Source organism: Embiotoca jacksoni, unplaced genomic scaffold, assembly GCF_022577435.1.
Source record: "Embiotoca jacksoni isolate LCO1_2020_lvr unplaced genomic scaffold, fEmbJac1.0.p SCAF_13, whole genome shotgun sequence".
NCBI classification, from domain to species: domain Eukaryota; kingdom Metazoa; phylum Chordata; class Actinopteri; family Embiotocidae; genus Embiotoca; species Embiotoca jacksoni.
In genome coordinates, this window is record NW_027185263.1 from 16,530,477 (window position 1) to 16,553,443 (window position 22,967).

The 22,967-nt window shown below is 42.0% G+C and overlaps 3 protein-coding genes across 5 annotated transcripts; 1 reads left to right on the forward strand and 2 right to left on the reverse strand.

Moving 5' to 3' along the window:
• Positions 1–689: 689 nt before the first annotated feature.
• Positions 690–9,018, reverse strand: shpk (sedoheptulokinase). The gene is made up of 7 exons (XM_069146948.1): positions 8,831–9,018; positions 8,612–8,753; positions 6,598–6,772; positions 6,349–6,501; positions 5,485–5,660; positions 4,969–5,169; positions 690–3,322 (listed from the first exon to the last, which is right to left on the reverse strand). The coding sequence occupies exons 1-7, from the start codon at positions 8,966–8,968 to the stop codon at positions 2,928–2,930; spliced, it is 1,380 nt and encodes a 459-aa protein (XP_069003049.1). The 5' UTR covers positions 8,969–9,018; the 3' UTR covers positions 690–2,927.
• A 611-nt stretch (positions 9,019–9,629) lies between these two features.
• Positions 9,630–12,406, forward strand: emc6 (ER membrane protein complex subunit 6). Of its 2 annotated transcripts, none has more exons than XM_069146951.1 (2): positions 9,630–9,843; positions 11,573–12,406. In XM_069146951.1, exon 2 carries the CDS (start codon positions 11,607–11,609, stop codon positions 11,937–11,939), a length of 333 nt encoding a protein of 110 aa, XP_069003052.1. In that variant the 5' UTR covers positions 9,630–9,843; positions 11,573–11,606; the 3' UTR covers positions 11,940–12,406. The 2 variants fall into 2 exon arrangements, with proteins under 2 accessions (XP_069003052.1, XP_069003051.1); XM_069146950.1 differs by having other exon boundaries at positions 11,576–12,406.
• p2rx5 (purinergic receptor P2X, ligand-gated ion channel, 5) lies at positions 12,406–20,870 on the reverse strand. Of its 2 annotated transcripts, none has more exons than XM_069146949.1 (12): positions 20,669–20,863; positions 19,849–19,999; positions 19,517–19,588; positions 19,336–19,411; positions 18,717–18,801; positions 18,478–18,558; positions 16,121–16,262; positions 14,291–14,424; positions 14,115–14,208; positions 13,959–14,024; positions 13,693–13,781; positions 12,406–13,615 (listed from the first exon to the last, which is right to left on the reverse strand). In XM_069146949.1, the coding sequence occupies exons 1-12, from the start codon at positions 20,797–20,799 to the stop codon at positions 13,345–13,347; spliced, it is 1,392 nt and encodes a 463-aa protein (XP_069003050.1). In that variant the 5' UTR covers positions 20,800–20,863; the 3' UTR covers positions 12,406–13,344. The 2 variants fall into 2 exon arrangements, 1 of the variants encoding a protein (XP_069003050.1); XR_011178138.1 differs by having other exon boundaries at positions 13,527–13,615; positions 13,964–14,024; positions 20,669–20,870.
• Positions 20,871–22,967: the final 2,097 nt, after the last annotated feature.

Below are 22,967 nucleotides of genomic sequence, written 5' to 3' on the forward strand. Positions count from 1 at the left end.
GATTAGGCCCCGTTGTGATGTCATCATATGTAAAGGAGGTGAGGCAGTGCAAAGTACATGAAACCCCCCGTGGTTGAGACACTGGTGGATACATAGAACCCTCAATATTACAGAGAGGAACCCAACAATTAAAGTTTCACGAGTGACAGCTGGAAGGAAAAATTCCCTTTTTTAACAGGAAGAAAACCTCTGGCAGTGGCAAGAAAAAAACTCCTTTTAACAGGATTATTATCTGGATGTGAAGAGGAGAGGATTCGGATGAGCTCAGTTTAAAGTCTGGAGGTGAATGGCGTGGAGGAGGGTCGCAGCAGATCACCTTGACGTCACAGCTGATGCAGATGACCGAACAGATTTAAATTTTGACTGCAAAGGAAGGATTGGCTGATAGAAATTGTGGCAAAATTTGATTAATATACAGAAAATGCCCATAGTCTGGTGTTGAGAAGAAGCGGGAGAGTGAGAGAGAAATGAGGATGAATGAGTCATAAAGATAAAGTCTTCCTGATTAAACTTACGCTGAGCTTCATTTGTGTCTCTAACCTTTTCAACATTAATGTATCTTTACATTAATCAGCACGCAAAATTTCTATTCTTGTTAGTGTGCTAAATTATATCTGGAGAGGCAGAATAACACATTTATATTAAAATTCAGTGACATTCATTCAAATTATTGAAGATTTGAGACCAAATTGAATTATTAATACTGATTTATTTGTACCATTATAATGTCACTTCATGTGTTAACTTCTCTATCAGTAGTCATTTCAACTCCAATGACTGGATATACTGAAAAATAATTGCATTTTCTACAGTCACATCTGTATTTACTCGTAGAAAACACAGATACACATACAAAATAACAGCCTCATTTATACATCTGAATGGTTGAGAATTAAGGCATCACTGTTGACAGCAATGGGAAAAGCAGGGATTTTGCAGCACAAGATGTCCAATGTAGTCATCAAAGAAACCATCGTTCCTGATTGTGATTCCTATACCACCTTTCCACCTTGTTTATAACTTAATGGTTTTGGTCATAGTCTGTTTTATGTATCTTGATTTATCTTTATTTAAATCTCCCAAAACTACATTTTATTAAAACATATATTGGCTCTTATTTCTACCCATCAATTGATGACTTTTATTCTTACTACTTGCTACTTGGAAGAAAAAATATAAAAATATATTTACGCACCGTTTCAGTGTCAGAAATTATAACTGAAAGCTCTAATTAAGGACTTTAATCAAGAGAAGGCAAAGAAATACCAGTAATCATCAATCTGAACTTCTAAACTTGATAAAATACTTTTCTAAACTCCATCAGAGATATTAGGAATGTGTTTCCACTCAGGTTTTTAATCACAAAGGGAGTTCACTACTGCAACTGACTAATGTTAATTGTCCATTGTGGCCTTTATTCCCCGCAAGATTCCTGTCAGTATATTTGGGTTCACCGTAGAGTTTTTACACTCTCACTCCATTACAGAGGCTCAGTATATTATATGTGACAACTTTGTGAGCGTAATAAATCTTTTTAGAGGGTTTTATTAGAATAAAAGGCCCACTCTGTTAATTAGTCTGTTAATTATAAATGCAACATTTTGTACATGTACGCCTATTCTTCTCCTTCTTCTTTTCTTTTTTGGCATGGACCATCTGTACTTTTCTCTTTTGCCTGGGAAGAACAAACTTTAACTGTTAACTATAATCACTATTCATAAAAATTAATCAGCAGAAAAAAAGCTCCCAAAATATCACGAGGGCCTATCACTGGCCTCAGCCTTGTGTTTGGTATTTGGATATTATTTCTACAACTTCTTACTTTAATTCTGGTTGTGTGATACTCTATACAATATGCTAACATAATTTCCCCGCAGATGTCACTGTTTTCATCTCATATTGCACCTGTAGGCTGTACATAAAAGTGGACGTAGCTTCCGGCTCTGAAAAATTAGGCCAATGCTGAAGTGCCTTAATCTGCAATTCCACCGAGTGCCACTAGAGGTTGGCTCAAAAAAGCCTGCGGCTCCATAGAGTCCCATTCAACTTCTCTTATGAAATTCAAAGTCAATACATTTTTTCCACAGATTATTGCAGTTTTGTTAGCTACAGTCGCTATTTATCAGTTTTCTGGAGGTCAATCTGAAAATAATTTCATCATTAATTGGAAAATAAGGCTAAAAAAAAAAAACTGGGTTTTTGGGGGCGTGTCTGTTTGATTGACAGGCCTGTGGTGCAGTCAGATTAAGACTGCACCACAGGTGGGTGGGACATAGTATCGCAGGGTTTCCATTCAGTTCGATGTACATCCCCCCCTCCCCCAGCTTGTCCGAATTTGTTAATAGAAATCTTGTCTTAACCAAGTAGTTTAGGAGCCTAATCCTGTCTACGTGTTTTATTTTCTTCTTATACCTAACCACTATTTTTCTTTCTGGGAGAGGCAAAGCCACATTGACCTCTAGTGGACTGGCGGGTGCATTACACACGTTAGCGTGATGTCGGGCTGCAAATGAAGTATCTGGTCGTGGTTTTGATGATGGAAGGAACTCTGCCTCTTTCGTGTGAACTGGTAAACAAAGACCTTTAGTTTGAATGTTAACATGCTACATCATCTCAACAGATAAACTGTGCAGTAAACAGATCCAGAAATGGCCGGTATAATGCTTACAGCTGTTCACAGTTAGATGGCTGAAGGGTGGCAGATAGTTTGGGTGAATTTAGTTGCTTCCAACTTTTGGTCCTAAAAATGTGCATACATATCATCCATGTCCTGGCAAACAGAGCAAAATATGGCGCTGCATTTCAGTTCATCTGATTATTAAACAAAACGATACCATTCGATAAGAAGTATTTAAAAGTGTGCAAATTTCTCAATCATGTAAACGGACAGGGATTCCCCTCCTCCCAACGTAGATTACAGATGTTGTTCAGAGTCGGTCACAGAGGACGATGGCCACGCCGACAGCTGAGTCAGCGTTCTGTCCGTACACCACCTGCAGAGGAAAGGCCTTCTCCACTTCCTGCCTCAGCACCTCATTGCGAGCGAGCGCGCTCCCGCTGCCCACGATCCTGCTGACGCCGGCCTGCTGCAGACACTCTGCCGGCATCATGGAGGTGATGTTGCCGAGGACTCCGCGGCACAGCGCCCTCACCACATGACCCAGAGAGAGGTCGGAGGGGGAGATGTTGGTCACCTGACCCAGGCCGAGAGGGTTGTGTCTCTCTCCCAGGATGGTCGGACTGACCGTCAGGTCGCTGGTTTCCTGCTTCAGGGCGCAATGAATCAGCTTTTCATACAAGCCCGAATCACTCAGCTCCGCACCTGAGAGAAGGAGACAATTTAAACATGGCATCAGTTTACTGTAATCTCTCCGTCTATGGCCTGAACAGTAAAAACGCTCATAAAAAAACACTCCACAGTTGCTGTGTCACTCACAGTGGTCACTTTTGACTTGAGATGCTTTTCCTGTCAGTCTCTCCTCCCTCAAATAAACACTGCTCTCACTAAACTGTCATTGGTCTTTGCTGTCTGGAAAAACTTGTCAATTTTCCTCCCAGGTATTCTCCAAACTTCTTATCTTTCTAATTACAGCAGTGGTGCAAAATTTCAAGCAGATTTTATTCATTTTTATAAGATTAGAGAGTTGTGCAAGGTGGTGTTTATCGTCCTTACGTGCTCTTTCCTGTCTGATTTGCATCTAAGTACTGCTTCAGTTTTTGGTTATTTCCAGATAAAATCTGGAACAGCAAGTGAGGTGTAAATAGATGTGCAATCTAACCGAGAGCGAGTCTAGAGGTACATTTTATCTCTTAAAACACGACATCCTTTTATCACTGCATTGCATGTGCAGATGAAATGCTAGCAAGCAGCTCTGTGACGGTGTTTTCAGCTTCACGCTAATTTGAACATGCTACTGTTACATGCTGATGTTTAACATGTGTGATGTTGACACCATGTTCGTGATCTTACTTTAGCATATAAGCATGCTAACCTTTTCTAATTAGCAGTAAACACAAAGTGTAGCTGAGGCCGTGGATGCAGTATTAGACAAAACTGAAAGTCCGACCGGTAACAATGCTTTATGGAAAGCTAAGAAATGATTGCATACATTTTATTGGGAAGCCATGGCAACCTATCCAATAGTTTTGAACACTTTTCACGCAAAACTACAAATGTCAACATCATGACGGTGACCACATGAAAAGTCATGGACCAGTTCACAGAGAGACTTTAGTCTGGACCACAATGGTGGGACACAAACTGCACTGAACTGTTCCTGCTTTCATACATACGTAATCACAGTGGTTCATACAGCTGTGCTTGATGCTGAGCATCCGTAAAGTTCAAGTGGAATCTGCCTCTGTGGCTATCTAACAGCAGACCCACTGCAGGTGAGGAGCTGTAATACAGCTTTTAACGAACTTTATTCGTTTCTGTCCTGCAGACACAGACTGTGGGAACACAGAGCCTCTGTTAGTGGGGACAAAAAAGTCGTGAGCAATTTAGGTAATGAGGAAGTTTAACAACAACCTCATCAATGCGGTGGGTTTTATTTTTTGGAGTATCATGAAGTCTCTTCTGACAAAAACAAATCCTGACTGCCCCCCAGACCTGTCAATCAAACCCAGCATGGCCCCAAACCTACCCATCTTTGAGGCCTAATATCCGATTATTAATGGTTTATTCAGAAGGACCCCCAGCACACTGATGAGAAGGAGTTAATGTAGCTAATGACACCATAATGACTTGTGGAAAAATGTATCGACCTTTTATTTCAAGGCACAGATGGTCACTTTTTAAATGGGAGGCTATTGTATAGTTTTTTTGGAGTCAGCCCTTAGTCGCTCTCTGTGGTGTTGCACTTTAAGGTACTTTTCAGATTCAAACTCTACATTTAGAGAACTAAATTCAGGAACAACGCCAGGAATTAAACCATTCTGTCACATGTAGAGGCAGTAAATGCATACCAAGCTCTTTCATCCACGAAGTCAGCGTCTCCACAAAAGTGGCCAGTACGTTCCCTCCGTTGAGTGACGCCGCTACGGCCAAGTATGAGTCGTCGAAGTAGGGGACGTAGGAGATGGACGAGGCAGGCTGAGGGCAATCTGGAGGTCTGAAGTCAGCTGGCATAGCGAAGGTCAGCTGGGCTGAAGTGCTTATGTTAAGAACTGGGAAAGTAGGAGAAGGATACAAGCTTTTAGCTTTCGTGTATTAATTTAATTACACTAAATGATTAGTTTTCTGTATGTAAACAAACTGAAACGTGAATATTTACTGCTGTGTTTTCTCTCACCGCTCTGACACACTGACATCTTTATAAAAACCTCTGCGTGTTGTCGGCATTAGCAGTGGATGCAGCGTGTCATGGAGCCGTCTTAATGGATTCTTTCATTCAAATTGAATGAACTAATGAGAGTATAACGCATGCGGGGGGTTAAGTGTGCTTCCGGCCGGTGGAGAGATGACTGCATTTCCTGTTTCACCTGCGTCTGTGCGTGCACTCATGCAGGAGTAGACAGAGCACTGGAAGTCTCCCAGGGCGGCACCTACTGGCGTAGCAGCAGGGATGCCGTGCCAGGCAGAGCGGGTGTGTCCCGCCACACCACCAGATGGCACACAATGAGGAAGCAGGTGCAAAGGGAAGCCGACACCCTTCAAACTGGAGCATGCGCACACACACATACATACACACACACACACATACACACACACACACACAGTGGTTTGTTCAGTAGGTTACACATAACGTACAACGTGTTTAGTGATTGCAGTTTCAAACCAAACAGGCACAAACAACGCAACATTTTTCATGCGTTTAGTACTTTAAACAAATGCTGTTTTCCCAATGAGATACTTCCCGTAGTGCAGTCCATGTTAGGACTCTTACTTGTGTTAGTGCAGGAATTTTGACAGGGTAGTGGTGTTTTAAATCGCACACTGCTGTTCTGCACTTACAGGAAATGACCTCAACATGTAAACACGTCACCCGCCAAAATATCTGCAGCTTTTAATTATTTTACCCAGAATTCAACGTGTTTTTGTGCCCTCTGTTTAACAAACTCAATAAACACACTGATGGCTTTCGTTTAGCAGCAGTAGTGAAAAATAAACACTTTTGCGTGGTGTTCAGGAACAGCTGCAACTTCCTCAGACGTATTAATTCCCAAAAATATTTTTTGGACTGTCTTGAGTGCATCATCCTGGTACTTGTAGTTCACTGCATATTTGAGTACTTTACAATGTGAACAGACTCGTGCACTGAAAACAGTGAGTGTTAGTACACAAGTACAACGTTTGGAACACAGCAAAAGTGTTTTCATAAACAGGAAGTTCAGCACTTAACGTACATGTTTTTGTTCCATTGATCGGTTGACGTGTTGAAGAAGCCCCAGCTGGCTGCGTTCTGAGGCGTCATCACACACCCGTCCAGACCACACAGCATGGACACCACGTAGTCCTGGATGGTCCCTGCAACTGTGAAGTCCTCGAGGAACTCGGGTCTGCAGTGAAACCACAAACCTTCAGAGTCTGGTTCTCAGACCACAAAACAAAAAGGAGTGTCAGGCTGAACATGGCGCTTTTAAAAAGGAGCCGACCTGTGTTTCATGTACCAGAAGATGGTGGCGCAGCCGAACCCCGTGGACACGCTGAGATGCGAGTCGGGTTTTGGAAGAGAGGACAGGAAGTCACCGCTGCAGCGTCCATCCTGCCAGGTGATCAGCTGACTGGTGTCTCCGGCTGTGAAGAAGTCCCCGTTGGACCAATCGCAACCTGTGACAGGCAGGAGACACAAAAATATACAGCAGACTTTCACTTCAGCATGCGACCAAACACGACAAACTAATCTGGCTTTAATGGGTTTATATGGACATAAATATCACAGCAACAAAAACTATCTGTGATTCCAAATGTATTTTAAATGCAACCAGCAGAGGTTGTCATTGAAAGGCTTCGTGCTCATCGCCGTGAAGATGACTGGTGGACGTTTGTGCAAAGTTGGTCTGCTCTGGTTAAACATCACGAACTGTCGTCCAAACTAAATTGCTAACTATTTTTAGAGACCGACTGGACTTCAAAGACAGAAAAGACTGTTAACAAGAATGATGTGTGAGGTTTAGCCTTTAAAACAAGGTGAGCTTTCAGAAGTAATTGTACACTTGGCTACAACATGTGTGTTGGGAAGTTATGTGTCATTTTAATGTTAGTTCAGGTACAGCAGTGGCTCAGAGCTGACTGAGAGTTGCTCTTTAGAATGAGGTGGAGTTGTCTTATAAAATGAGGAGTGAAGAGGTGAAGAAGTTGGGGAAAAAAAGGCTAAAAAAAGATGTAAAAATAAATCTCTTTAAGGCTGCACAGCAAGTGAAGAATGATCCCCAGAATGGAGGAGGGCAGCTGCTCAGAACAAAAACTATGACGCTGTCCAGATGTTTGGCTCCGAGAGAAAAACATTTTTCTTGACTGTATCTACGTCACACTTACACAGACTGTATGACCTCACCGTGGTCATAATAACATGGAAGTAGGGAGCACGTTGAGACTTTAACTTGTTAAAATACATTCAAATGTGTTTGATGAAACTGTTTTGATTTCCATCCTCATGTGGATCTCTATCAGATGTTAATATTTGAGACGTGTAATATTAAGTTATCCCTGTTATTGTTCTCTGTCTGCCGTCCCCACCCTCTGCTACATGACCTCATCAACAGGTGATGATTAACAGATAAGTCTGGTCATCATTAAATATAATGTATGCTGGAACAATGACACGAACTGCAGGTGGTCTTCCATACATATTAGACAGCTGTGGTTGGGGGCATTACGGTTTGAGTTGTCGGTCCGTCTGCTCCATTCTCGTGAACGAATCTGAAAATCTGAAAATTTGACACAAACTTTCACTTGGACTCGAGGGGATGAACTGATTCGATTTTGGTGATCAAAGGACAAAGGTCACCATCATTGAGCCGGTTAACCTGAGAGCACGCGGCTTTTTATGTTGCTGCTTTCTTCTGGTGCGAGTCCCTGTTGTGTGTAATTATATTTACTGTGTGTATTCCCTCTGCTGTCGTGGTTTGTACCGAGGAAACCCACAGTGATGGGAGCAACACCAGCTGCATACCTCTATTAATAATAATATATCTTCACCACATATATCATATGAGTCTGGACAAACATGGACGTAACGTGTAACTTGATTGGCTGGCCGAGGCAGACAACTGGGAGGTGGTGGTGTAAGTCAATATCTGACATGATAAAAAAGAAAATCAAACATGGGGGCGAATTATTTAATTCTTTGGAAATAGCTGAAGTTTCAACTGAGCATCAGAACAATTTCACTAATAATAACCCAAAAACAAAACAAACCCTATAATTCATGAAATCATTTTTAGAGGCTCCAGAGTGGCCCTTTACAAAAACGTTCCTGAATATTCACATGTTATGACTGGAATCACAGAGATTTAATTAACATTTCAGTGTCTACTTCATTATCCTGCTCGTTCATTTCACGAGTGAACACATTGATTTCGTTGCATGTACCACAGAGCCGTCGTTGCACCGTCAACCACACTTCGTTGTGAAATGCCGCATCTTGCAGGAAGTTATTGGTCTTACCGCTCTTTGCTTTCCAGAATAAAACCCCGTGCATCTGTCCGGACACCCCGATACTGCACACCTGCTGCAGCTTGTCTCCGGGCAGCAGGTCGATGCAGCGGTTCACCGCGTCCACGATCCGACCGGTGTCCTGCTCTTTCGCCTGCAGCGCACACGCAGCAGTGTTTAGTTCACTGCGCTGCGGTCGGGTAAAGCTCGGTGGCACGTGAACGCACTCACCTTTATTCCGTTATCGTCGGTGACGTCAGCAGTCGTCGGTAAAGCGCGGCTGGCAGCCACCGTCCTGGAGCCGGTTTCTATTAACACGGCTTTTACCGAAGTGGTGCCAATGTCTAAACCCAGGATAAAGTTAGACATGACCGCGGTGCAGCTGCGTGCCTTGACGCTCAGCAAGTTTACATCATCCTGAAAAGGCAAAGTCAACTCTGCTGCGTTCAAATGAGCGTAGGAAATCTGAAACTCTCGTTGTATTTCGATGTTCTCCCAACTAAGTTATTAGTTAGAGAAAAAAGCTTAAGAGGCAAAATGTTTGTGAACTTTTGACTTCAGGAACAAAATATGTTTTACTACTAGGCCTAAATTTAAACAGTTTAATGCAAAGCCACTTATTGGAAGATTTTTTTTTTGTTGTTGTTGTTTTCTTTCATTTCTAATCTGTAATTTTACTTTAGCATTTGGCAACATCGAGGTCATAAAACATAATAAACCATATTACATTTCAGTGTGTGTATTTATAAACAATTCTATTCGATTTAAAGCATTATAAACAACACAGAAACTGACCTTTGTGTATGTTAATATAAATAAATAAATCATAATAAATTAATTGCAGCAGTAACGTGACAGCGACTAAAACATCTGTCAGGCGTTTGATGAGACCAGATTGACGTGCATGTTGCCTTATAGTGCTTAAAGAGAGTGACAAAGTTTGAGGTGCATTTCCCTGCTGTAAATTTAAAATGTCCTACTCCGTAGTGTTCCCTGAACGTCGCACGTCGCCCTCCCGGTTGATGACTGTCCAGTTCCCATAATCCACCGCGGAAGAAGCATGGCTGACTTTGGTCTCGGAGTGACACCCGAACGAGAATGAACTTCTTGTTCTTGTGTCATACCAGCTGACATACCTTTAAAAAAATAAATAAAACTCCGTTAATATCCCAGTTTATTAAGTCACTCTTGCACATCGTGCTTCTGTCATCGCGCTGCAAGGAGCCGACGAGAGTTCATCTCCGGTAAGAGCCCGACATCGGTTACCGTCAACCGACAGCTAGCGTGTTAGCACCAGCGTTGACAGAGGCCGCTGATGGTCGGGCTGTGGTCCGTGGAGGAGGAACCCTGGGGAACCCTGGGGAACCCCGGGCTCCGTGTAGGAGGAACCCCGGGCTCCGTTGACTGTGTCTCTTTCTGCTCTATAACACCGACGCTTTTATGCATCCAGAGCTTTTTTTGTTTTTGTTTCTGTAAATCTTGTTCTTTCCAGAGTCCGTTTGTTGAAAGTTAACCTTTGACCTACATACTGCACATTTGTAAACACTTTAAATTATCTTTTCTTTTTTTTCTGCTCCGAACGGAAGTCCGATATTCACAATCTTTCAAAGTAAAACACGGACACGTGATCACCAATATGCACATTTTAGAATCAACTTGGTCGATATGTCAGTGTTATATATACAATATTATTATGACCAATAGTTTTATATTTTCAAGGGGGAGATGGTGATGAAGTTTCAGCCATAATAATGCAGCGTTTGTTGTGATCTCATCGTAGGTTGTTCAGTCCCGGACAGTTAACGGCACGCCTGAATTTGAAGGACGTAATTCAGAATATATTCATCTGAATAATCAGAAATACTGTTATCAAGAAGAAAAAAAAAAACGTTTCAAAGATGACGCATCCTGAAATACCTGTTTCAGCCGTTTGTAATGGTGTTAAGATGGTTTCACAATCTCAAAACAGTCGACAGTCTCCCAGGATTTGGCAGCAAGAAGAAACTTAATGAGAAGTCTGTGGGGGTTGTTGGAAAAGCACCATACAAGACATTAAAAGGGCTTTAGGGGAAGCAGTCTGGACTGGTGGTTTAAGCTCATACAATATGCTTAGTAGGGCTTCATGGGCAAAGGCCCAGGAGGATAGATACTGAAAGGAGGCACAAAAAGACAAGATCAGTTTGTTTCCAGGTGATGAACCGCATAACGAATAAAACTCCCTACATACAGTAAAACATGGCAGAGGGTCTTTTATGCTGTTTTGCTCCCTCTGGTACTGGAGGTACTTAATGTATCAAAGGAATAATTAAATCTGAAGATTATCGAGGTGTTGTAGAGCGAATTGTGTTAATCAGAGTCAGAAAACCAGATTTGAGCTGGACAACAGCCTAAAGCACACGTCCAGATGCACAAAAGAAGGGTTGAGAAGGAAAAGAAGGAGTTTTAAACTGGCAAGCAGCGAGTCCTGAACTAAATTCCATTGAAAACTAATGGAGACATTAAAGCTGCAAAACGGGCTCCTCCAAATGTAAAAACGCCAGAACACACGTTAACAGTAGAGTTGTAGAAACTACCAGCAAGCAGGTGAAAGAAGCTACAAGAAACTTTGAGTCTGTCGTTGTTGGAACTAAATATTACTGAAAAGTGCTCATAATTGTGCACGAGGTACCTTTTGTGCTTGTGTTATTTAACTGGTGTGTTTTTTTGTGTCATAATTTAAAAAAAAATTAATTAGCAAAATATTGGGGTTATACAAAATTGGTCGGTTTGCTTATATTCTCTGAAGATGTTCTAATTTAAAGACTACATAATATTTTAAGCTGCAAAGTATCTGTTACCTGTATGGGCAGAAAAAAAACAAGTACAGTATTTGTGTCTCAGTGACATAACGTGAAAGTACAGAAGAATGTCGAGGATTTCAGTCGCTGTAACTTAACCTACATTGTAAACGTGTCCGCATCCCTTCTGCTCCAGCAGCACCTTCCTGTGGGAGCCGACCGGAGCCACGATGGCGGGAGTTGGAGCGAAGCGCGAGGGGCCGCAGTTCATCAGCGAAGTGGCTGTGAGGGGCAACGCCGCCGTGCTGGACTACTGCCGCACCTCCGTGTCCGCTCTGTCCGGAGCGACAGCCGGCATCCTCGGGCTGACTGGACTGTACGGCTTCATTTTCTACCTCCTCTCCTCGTTTCTGCTCTCGCTGCTGCTCATCCTGAAGGCCGGACGGCGGTGGAACAAATGCTTCAAATCACGGCGGCTGCTCTTCACCGGAGGCCTCGTCGGAGGCCTTTTCACTTACGTCCTCTTCTGGACCTTCTTGTACGGAATGGTGCACGTGTACTAAAATAATCGAACACAAATAACCCTGAAATATTTCTATCTCATGCTTCGTAAACCATTAACATCGTCTGCCCTGCTGTTTGTAGATACGTCATTAGTGAAAGACTTTAGATTTTTTTCCATTGTGAACTGTTGATTTATTGATGGATGTGTCCATAATTACTGTACGCAGAATTAACCGGCCTCTTTTTCTTCCGGTGGCCGTGAACTCCTTTAACCTGTAACTCCCGCTGGGTCCATGATAAGAGCCTCACTCATTGTAACGTATCTTGTAGATTAACAGATTACATCCTAATAAGGTCATTCATCACGTTTGATGTACTGTACTAAACTTTGATTTTAACAAATGAGATGACTGATTGGAATTATTGCCTCTGTACAAATTGTTTGTGGACACAATCAGATTGTTTGTCAGTGTCATGATGACAAATACAATGAAGAACATTCAATAAATAGCAACAGCAAACAGGAGAGGGAGTCTCTCCACATCAGCGTCCGTTCATTTACAGTCGACCAGTTCATGAGCAGCACAGTGGACTCGCAGCACGCGACAGACCGCAGACCTCAGCTTCAACAGTGAATCACGGTGTGTCAAAGTCACAACAAGCACAACTAACAACATACAGCAGGAAACACGCGCTGCACTGCACTCAAACGCCTCTCAGCTACACAAGTACCCAACTCTTAAGACCATTCACACGTATGTTGCTTCCAAGTGCAGTTTTCTTAAACACCCATGCTTTTAAAAAAAAAACATTTCTCATGTGGCACTGACATGGATTTTTTTTTTTCCAGACTAATGACTTAAAGTGCTTCAATTCACATTTTATTTATCTTTACATTGTTTACCTAAAATTTACATTGGAGGTCCATGGTGAAGATTTGGCATGATAAAAAAAAAAAAGGCTATATTTGTTTTCATTTTCAGTGAATATTATCATTTTTGTTGCGATAAAAGAGCAAAAATATAAACTAAGGCCCATCATGTGTCACTCAAATTGGAAATAGTGCTTATATAGTCTGATCAACAGCCAAAAAAGCTGCAAGAACATAAAATTCAGGAAATATTTGGCAGTTCTTTTACTATTTATTTGTTATAGTTTTTGTCCCTCTGCTAATTGAATAGGATTATCAATGGACCTGTTATAATCTCCCACATCCCTCCTTTGAATCCTAAACCCAGCCACCCTCCTTTGTCCTTCAGTGTCTTGGCCCTCGTGCACAGTGCAGTACCTTTAAATCTCCCCCACCAACACCTTCAGTCAGGGAAGCATCACTCGTGCTAGTGACCACGCCGGTGGTCGTCGAGCCAGCAGGTGAAAAAGGGGGACGTCAGTTTTGGGTTCCACCTCATTGCTACGTCACATTTAGGCCAACTGCAGGTGATTTGTGTTGCTCTGCCTGCAGACCTAAATGTGTGGGGAGAAAGTGATGTGATGCTTCGGCTCGGCACCCTGTGGGGAGAGAGCGCCAGAGTATCGCTGTCCCGTGTTGCGTGGAATCGTGGGACCCCGTTTCCCGACAGCCAACGGGTTCTCCGCGGAGGGAGAAGATTCCACAGCGAGTTCAGTGTCCTCGGGCTGTTTGATGGAGTTGGCGGCTCCTTTCTCTGCAGCCGGTTTCCTGGATCTCCTCTCCCGGTGTCCTGCTTTCCCGTCCTTGGGTTGGGTCCGGTCTTTCCTGGAGCACACAGTAACGGGAGATGTGATGAGCAGGATTCAGACAACGACTTATAGAACAGTTCCAGTGAGTCCTACTTGAAGTTGATGATTTCAAACTTCTTATCTCGGTAGAAGGAGCTCGTGTTCATCATGTAGAGCAGAATCATGTCACATGCAAAGGCCCCCTGAAAGAGAAACACAGCTATTACAGGCAGCAGAGAATCATTACTTTTGTTACTGGTGATCATATATCACCCTCTAGTGGCACTGTAATATGACAGTTTTCAAATTGAAGGTGTTTCTATAATTACACACTAATCATCCACTGACACATGAACAGAACATTTTCATAAATTACTCACTATACCCAGCAGAGCAACACCTGAGCCGATGGCAATAATTGTGGGGATGATATTGAATTTCCCGGCCTGAAAAACAATAACCAGACATTCACGACGCGTCTGTTACCGCAGTCATGCACTCTCCTCAGAAGAACACTGCTAATATCACTGCTGTACCTGTCCGTTGATCATTATATCGAAGCGAATTCCATACACTTTATACAACGTGCGATAGGTTTCACCATTGTGATCCTTGTAGTACCTGGCATACCTAGAGGGGGAAGATAAAAGAGGTTTTCCACAAAGTGGAGGCTCACAGATTTATTCCCTGTTAGACGTCTGACAGGAGTCACCTGAAGTTGTATCCTGACGTGATGGAGTTGTTCAAGTTCATGTCCAAACGGGTGAAGCTGTACTGAGGATTGCACAGAGAGGAGTCTTTATCCAGGTCACAGTTCCACTCGATAAGGATCCCAACTGATCCGCCCTGATGGACACAAACAGTCACTTGGTGAATAAGAAGTCTGTCTGTGCAGCATTTACATTAAAGGGAACTTTAGAAAATCCGGTCATAAACACAACAAATCTTTTACACACAAATTCACTCATTTAAGACACAACACATGAAATCAAAGAGAAAAAACTGATGTGTTTATCAGGCTGGTAATTCCATAGCTGAAGGGCCCTGACAGCAAGAGCTCTGTCCTTAACATGGGGACAGCCAACAGGTTCCTGGCTGAGGGCCCCAGACTGCCTGGAGGTCAGTAAAGAATGAGTAATTCACAGATATAGTTTGGGACCACATCATAAGATTTGAGGTTATAACCAGTGTGAAATCATTAAAACTGGAGTAATATGATTGTTTTCTCTTTCGTGTTCTTAGTAGTCTCGATAGTTCGGTGAATTGTTTTGGGATTTATGAATGTCAGGAGGCTGTTGAAGTGATCTACACATTAGGAAATAAAAGCATGCAAGATGTTTTCCGTGTATCTAAAACATAGAATTAAACAGATTGTGGTGATAATTTTAAGATGATTAAAACACCAGTGTTTGTATAATAATCAATGATGGGTCTATTTACTCAGGTGTGCCATTAAACCAGGAGTGTGGGGCAGATTGTACAACACAGGCCCCAGAAACGGAAACAGCTAAATGGAATTCAGCCACCGTTCATTGTAGTTTTTACACCTTTAAATTTGCTCGTCATCATACAATATCAAAAGTTTTATATTGGAGATAAAACAAAAGTAACCATACTGTGAGGGAGCTGTCAATCAAGCATATATGATCGGGAAACACCTGTGTTGCTAACGATTGGTAAACGGGTGTGTTTTAGGAACTGCATGGAGTTAACTGTGTAGCTTGAAGGTTCGATCGTGACTTTTCAGCAAAAAGTTCCTTCCATAAAGTCCACGTCCTCTTCCAGAGCTCTCAGCAACATCTTGTGGTCTTCATCTGCAGGAGCAATCTGTTTAGTTTGGGTTTAAGTTAACGAAACCATAAAAATATTGTTTTTACTTTATTTCTTTATACAACCACTTGTCTTTACAAAAATTACATACTTTTACATACATGATTAAAAGCTATTCATCTCCATGGTAACAGATAAATTACATCTACTGATGAAGGCCACAAGATGTGAAAGCTCAGGAAAAGTTCACCATTTAATACATTTTTGTTTGTTTTAAAGATACAGTTTATTGTAGTTTAACGTTTAATATTACTGCATTTGACCAATTATCTTTTTTTTTTTTTTTAAAAGATTGTGAAACGCAGAAACAAATTAGCTTTTTGATGCAAGCAGATTATCTACCTGTAAATCAATCAACTGCTTTGATTTCACAACGTGTTGATTGTTGGATATTAATGGCAAGTATGAAGTTAGAACGAGAAACTGTCGTAGTTAGAAAACCTACGGTACCGTCAAACAGTAATGATGAGATCCTTCTGCATGATTTTGTTCTGGACACCATGAAACCGGCTCATCCTTGTCAATAACATTAAATGCATTAAAATACAGCATGTTTTTTTTTCTACACTTAATATTGCAGTCACAAGCAGATTTCCACAAAGGCTCAATTTGATCATCTGTTAAGGCTTCTTATCAAATGTCTGCATGAAGTCAGGAGCTGAAATCACCACCAGACACACAGTCCTAACTGGCACATGATGACACCTTGTACCTTGACAGCCATGTCCTGGAAGTCATGTCCAGTCCTGCCCACCAGATCTCTGAGGCGGAAGATGGGACAGTAAGGATGGCTCTCACTGTCGTAGGAGCAATTCTTCAGGTAACTCTCATCAGAGGTTTCAAAAACGTTGGACCTATGAGGGAAAGATGCGTGTGAAATACATTTTCAGAAACTAATCTTGATTTCACATTGAACATTATGCATTGTTGAGTTTATCCTTCATTCTAATCTGAAGAGCAATTTATAGAGTTATGAGGTTTTCTGTTGTTGCAGAAGCGAAAAAGAGACGTCTGGCTCTGAGTCACCATTTCATCTTTAGACACTGTTACTGCTGAGCCGTATAAAGCTCTAACAATACCTTCAATAATCCCTTACGTGAGAGCATAATACCATCACTTCTGTGTAGAATTAGTCTAGATACCCAGTTAAGCCACTATAGTGAAGATACTTCTATGTTGCAATTTGTTTAAAAATGAAATAAAAAAAAGTCATCATGTCAAGATCACTTCAAAAACCTTTGCGCAAAACCCGATGACTCGTGTTCTCTCTGCATGACATCACAATGTTCCAAAGAGCTTCTTCATGTCAGGAATAAATGTTCAGTGTGTTTGAAGTCAGGTGAACCGAGAAGGAAAGTCCAACTAGTTCTTCAAAGCTTTGAGGAAATGTGCTCAGGCTCAATATCCTGCTGCAGTCTGAATCCTTCTCCACAAAGATGCAGACCAGAGGGTGGAGCATGTCTCTGAGAAACGCTATGCTCCTTCTCTTTGGTCAGGGTGGAGTTGATTCTGTACTCCAGAGGAAGCAAACACTCCTACACTCATTCTCTCTCCTGTTCATCTCCTCACATACATCCTGCTGTAACTGACACAAATCTCTAACTTGGATTCATCAGTAAAACGCTGATATGTCTTGGCTCACTGAGTGTCTGGTCTTGTTTCTCCTCCTGAGAAGTGGTTTAGAGATGCTGCTCGTCCTCTGAGACCACGACTAGACAACTTTGTTTTGATAGGACTTTTGCTGACTAGAGTTTTGCGTTCTCGATTCAATAAATTATGTATCTGATGAAGCTGCTTTTCTTTCTCTGTGAACAAAGTTTGATATATTAATCATCTGATGGTGTTGTTTCAGAGCGTCATGCACTGCCGCCTTAGAAACCTTCAGTCTAGCCGTGATTTGACGCCGAGAAAGTCCCTCCAAAGAATAACAATCTGACTTGTGACACTTTCACTTTCTGATGCCATGTTTCCCACCGTCACAATGCTGCTACGTCAGCAATGTTCAGCTGGAAACTCGAGGCCCAGCCATCTTTCTAATCTAGAACACTGACTGAGGGTTGGTTTACTTGAACGAGAATCTGATGAGTCGATCAAATCCACCTGAGTTTCGTCTCAACGCTGCTTTAGTGGAAGGATACAACTCAAGGTAATCTGACCTTTAAGTAAAAAGGAGTGAACGTGATTAATGGCACTGATCTGATTCAGTTTGGTGATCAAGAAATAAAGCGGAATCTAATATTTTTCTTCATCTATAAACTACATTACAATAACTTTTAGTTTCATTACTTTTTGTGTTTAAATTTTTCTAAATTCTCAGATTTTCTGATTCTTTCCAGGTGATGAAAATATGACATCAAATATTGACGTGGTCTCAGACTCAGACAGCATGTGGCCCTTAATCTTGGCTGAATCTGAACCTTGACACTCACACACATACATATCCATCACTGTAAAACTCTCCTCAGAGTTTCCCTGTCTTTACACACACTTACACTTTTCCTCACCACACACTCCGATGGCAGCATTTCCAGCGTGTGTACGTCAATCAAACCACAACATTACACCCTCTGGCTCCAAGCAACGAGTGGAACAGGATGGGTCACACTCCACCGCGTGTAGTGTTGCCAGCCATTTAGAGTGGCCCCCATCAAACGGGATTGCATTGCCTGTCAATCCCCATGAAGCATATCAAGATTAGAGAGGAAACATAAGAGAGATGTTTGTGTAATTAGAATTAGATCCTGACTGATGAATTAGCCGTGGCTTGCGGCATCTCTCTGCTTTCCTGCAGGACTTGAACGGGGGACCAGACAAGGCAGCGGCTCCCTGTGCTAGCCCCCGTCTGATCTGACACCTGTCCAGGGCAAGGCCTGCTGTCAAGGACGTCTCAGATGACTGTTTCACTGTCTCACCGAGTGCAATGCAAAGGCTGGTATAAATAGAAGGCTATCTGCACCCTAAAGCTATTAAAAGCAGCCACTGGAACATGTACATCCCCCGACTCACTATGCCGTGATGCTTTGAAACCAACAGCACGCCAGCAATCAACAGCCACTTACAGCTACTTACTTGGAGAATTCAAACTTTGGGAACCTGATGAAGTTCTTAATGTAGATGGTGAAGTTTTCTCCTTTGCTCAGTAAGGGCTCTCTGGAAATGAGAGGGACAGGCAGCCACATGAAAAAACAAAAACAAACAGAGCCGACGGGCTGCATTAGTAATAAATAGAAGCTGTTAAATATTTTGGTCCATGTGAGGGATCAGAGTGAGTGTCAATGTAGTTCTGCAAGGGAAGAGGGATTTCTCACGTGGGTCTCCTGCTGTATTCAACAGGACACCAAGCATGAATCTCACAGGTCCCAGTGCTGTTTAAACACAAACCCGTTTTGATTCCTAACAGAGAGAGAGAGAGAGAGCAGAGATTGTGGGGCGGATGAGGGGAGAGGATTTATTACAACATAACACATACTGGAAAATATGATACAATACAGAAGTGATGAAACAAAACTATAAATTAGCAATTTAACTGCAATAACTTTGGGATGGCAATAAGTTTAAGGCACATAAGAGATGTTTGTCCAGCCTTTTCTAAAAGAGATCCAAACTCTTTTTATGTTTTTGTTTCCCCAACCCTCTCTGGCAGGAAGCCCTGAAAGGAAACTTTTCCCAAAACCATTTAAGGTTTAAAGCAGGAGCCGTGACGTGTGCTCCATGCGAGAAATATTGTTTAAAGTTTGTTTACACTTGCAAAATACGGTACACATATTATTTTATCACACAGAAGACCATGTAGATTGCAGAGAACATGAAATATCTCAAGCTATAGGTGAATATGTAAACCCATAACTGAGGGAAAATCCTCACAACTGTTCACATTTTGAGTTACAATTGTTTTCACAAGGCTGCAGTGCGATGAGCGTCCCTCACCGTGACCAGCTGTGACGCTGTCACCCTCGACACAGTCATCATCACTCTGACATCGCCCGTCTGGCACTTTAAAACTCTGTGAGAGGTGCAAGCAACGCTGTAGTTTTAGGATGAAAACAGTACATAAAAAAATAAAAAAAAATAAAAAAGTGATGCGATTCCTCTTCCTCTGTATACCAACCTCAGCACAGAAGCCCAGACGCTGATTGGGGGTCTCTATGTAATTTGTTACAATGAAGAAGACCTGCTCGCCCTGCAAAACACAATCAAGCGGAGAAGCAAAAGGTTAAACAGATTACACTCCCTGAGAAGTCCAATACTGTTTAAGCTGTTGAGACTGATGCTGCCGCTAATAGATTAGATAGATAGATGGATGCATGGATGGATATAGACAGACAGACAGATAGATAGATAGATAGATAGATAGATAGATAGATAGATAGATAGATAGATAGATAGATAGATAGATAGATAGATAGATAGATAGATAGATAGATAGATAGATAGACTCACGTTCGGGGGTATGACGTAATCCTCAGCACTCCACAGGTAAGGCCCTGTCTCAGAGGTGTTGGTCAGAGTGACACCTTTAAGCTTGGTGATGACAGAGGTCTGGATGGCCTCTTCTTTCTCCTGGTACCCTTTCTTCACCACAAACACCCACCTGAGACATCCATCATAGGAATCCATTATGTTTTTTAGAGGCTGATGCTAAATTAGTATTTACAACATTTTCTGACATTTTGGGGCGATGCACTCGGCTGCGGTGCAACAAGGGTTTATTTGTGATCCCTTGCTGATCACCAGCATGTGACAGACAAGAGGATGTTAATGTCCTAGACCACATTCATGCATGTAACTATAAATATTATGCAACCACACTGGAACCTGCACTCACACGTGCATTGGGGTAAGTGAGCCTGGCAGTACACACAGTATCTATGAGCATTTGAAGTCCATGCCATGTCAAATAGGATTTTATAACCACACTGCAACAGACACAATTCAGATACAAAAGTTGTCATCTCACAGTTTGTCTTAACTTTTACAGACAAGTGGGGTCAGAGCAGATCAAACCCTCACCACACCGTCCCAGTCTGCTGCTTCGTTACGTCATTTGTCTTACCAAATACGTGACATCACACAGTGACAGATGGGACAGACATTCATGAATTCACGAACAATATTCAAGCTCTCAAACACAGCACTCCAAAAAACACGCTGCCACTTTAACATCACCAGCAAAGTAAAAAAAAACTTTCGACAAGTTCAACTATTTTTAACTTGGTGAATCACTTTCTAATTCATTATTCGAGGCATGCAGTGGCCTCACCCGATTATGTATCCCAGCACGGCCAGCTGATAGAGTCGAAATAATATTCCGATTTTCCTGTTTTCTGCGATGACATATTTCTCTGTCTTGTAGTTGAGGAGAGAAATGAAAAAGCCCCCCCAGCCGGCCATTCCTCCCCGCGCGGTGAAGCCGAGTGAAACAGCGGCTCGAGGCTCCCAGCTGATATATACAGCTGCTTCACTTGTCAGGCAGCGGGCAAACCCACTGAGACAGGGGGCTGCAGGACACCAACCTCGATCCTTGCAAAAGACCACTGCAAGACATCCAGATGAAATGTTAATGTCACTGCTTGGTTGCATTTCTAATTCATTTTCACTGACATCAGTTTTGGAGCCTGTTGATAAGTCACTCCTGTGTTCAGGGTATCTGTGAATCCACGTTGAGTTTAGTGACTGTATACTTTGGCCAATGTTGCTGTAAAATGTCTGGAGCACGTTCTGCTCTAAAAATAATATTTCTGCAATTACTTTTCATAGTGCAACAAAACATTGTTGTTGGAGGCTACAAGCAGGGCCGTGCACAGGAGGTGGGCGGGGCTAAGGGCGAATGCGTTGGTCCCCTTTAGAAACATCCATGGTAGCCTACTAATATGTTTTCAGTTTGAAACACAAATCTTTTGCTACATTTATACGTCATCCACACTACTACAGCATTTTTCAACCCCTAAAAACTCCGATGTTGTGTTTTAGTCTGGAGGGGCAGAAACTTTTAAAAACTTGACTGGCTGTGTTCCAAATATCATACTTCCCTTAGTACACATCTATAATACTCTTACATGCTAGGACACTGATTTGGATAGTACTTGAATTTCGACATGGTAGTATTGTCTCAAACCGCACACTGCCTTTGAATGTATCACCCGCCAACATATCTGCCGCCTTTGATTATTTTACCCAAAAATGAACATGTTTAGTGCCTCTGTTTCACATGTGATGGCTTCTATGCTATTCCACAGATTTGCGTTCTTTCCTATACACAACGATGCACACACACACACACACACACACACACACACACACACACACACACACACACACACACACACACACACAGAGTGAGAAAAGAAACATACTACAAAGCCAACACAACTGTCAAAATATAATATCAACAAATATACAGTTTTAATATATATATAACTGTATAATACAAAAAAATATCCTGTAATATTGTATATTGTAGTCACTGTCATAAAGTGTTATAATGTCCAGTTGGTACCCCCATGTTCCCTATCATGGTATTTTTCCACTGTATTACACAAGAGTCAGGTACATTGAGCAAATGTGCGACCACAGTTGGTGAGAAAGTTTCTGGAGGCCAGATTTGTCACAATGAAGATCATTTCCTGGGAAGGTTGGTGGTGCAGTGGTTGGCACTGTTGCCTCTCAACAAGAATATTTAGGGTTCAAGGACCCTCCTTTGTCTTTTGCTTTTTAAATCATACATGTCGTCCAATTTTGAAGAAAAAAAAAAAGTCGTACTATAGCAAAAAGTCACCCAAAAGTCATTTTTGGGTGACTTTTTGGCCAAAGAAAACAAATTATTTTGATAACTTTTAATTCCAAACATGCAGACTAAATTTCAAGTTGGTTCGACAAAATTTGTAGGAATCGCCAAAAATGGTGACAAAATTAAAAATGACGGGCTTCCTGTTGAGTTGATGTAATGGTGTTTTGGAATTTTTTTGTACATCTCAGTGTGATACACATGTCCACCGAGTTGTGTGCATGTAGGTAAAAGTAGCCGCTGGGGCATCTGTTTAGGGAGCGTTTGTAAGCCATTTGGCCACGGCCACTCACGACTCCACTGAATTACATTTTTTGCCGGGAGAGACGCATGTACCAACTTTCATAAGTTTTTGAATGTGATAAAGCCTCCAAAAATGCAGTTGTTTACAGAGAATAATAATAATGCAGAAAAATAATTCCTTGAAGAACAATAGGGCTTTCGCACCATCGGTGCTCGGGCCCTACTAATAATCACATTACACTTTTTATTTTTTATCCCCACTCAGCAAGTATTTTCCCTCCTTTTGTTCTGACTCTGGGGAAAACAGATTTTTTTTTCTCAAATCTGATCTTTAGGACAGACTGTCCACACTGTTATTCACAAGTTCACAGTTCGGATTCTGTGTGTCCAGATGTTCAGACCATTGGTCCTATGGTCCAGATGTGGGTTGTTGTGGTAACGAAATCTATACTTTCTGATAGTGCTTTGCTCATAGACATATATATCTCTCCATGGCTCTGCTATCTGTAGCATAGATTCTGCTCACTCGGTC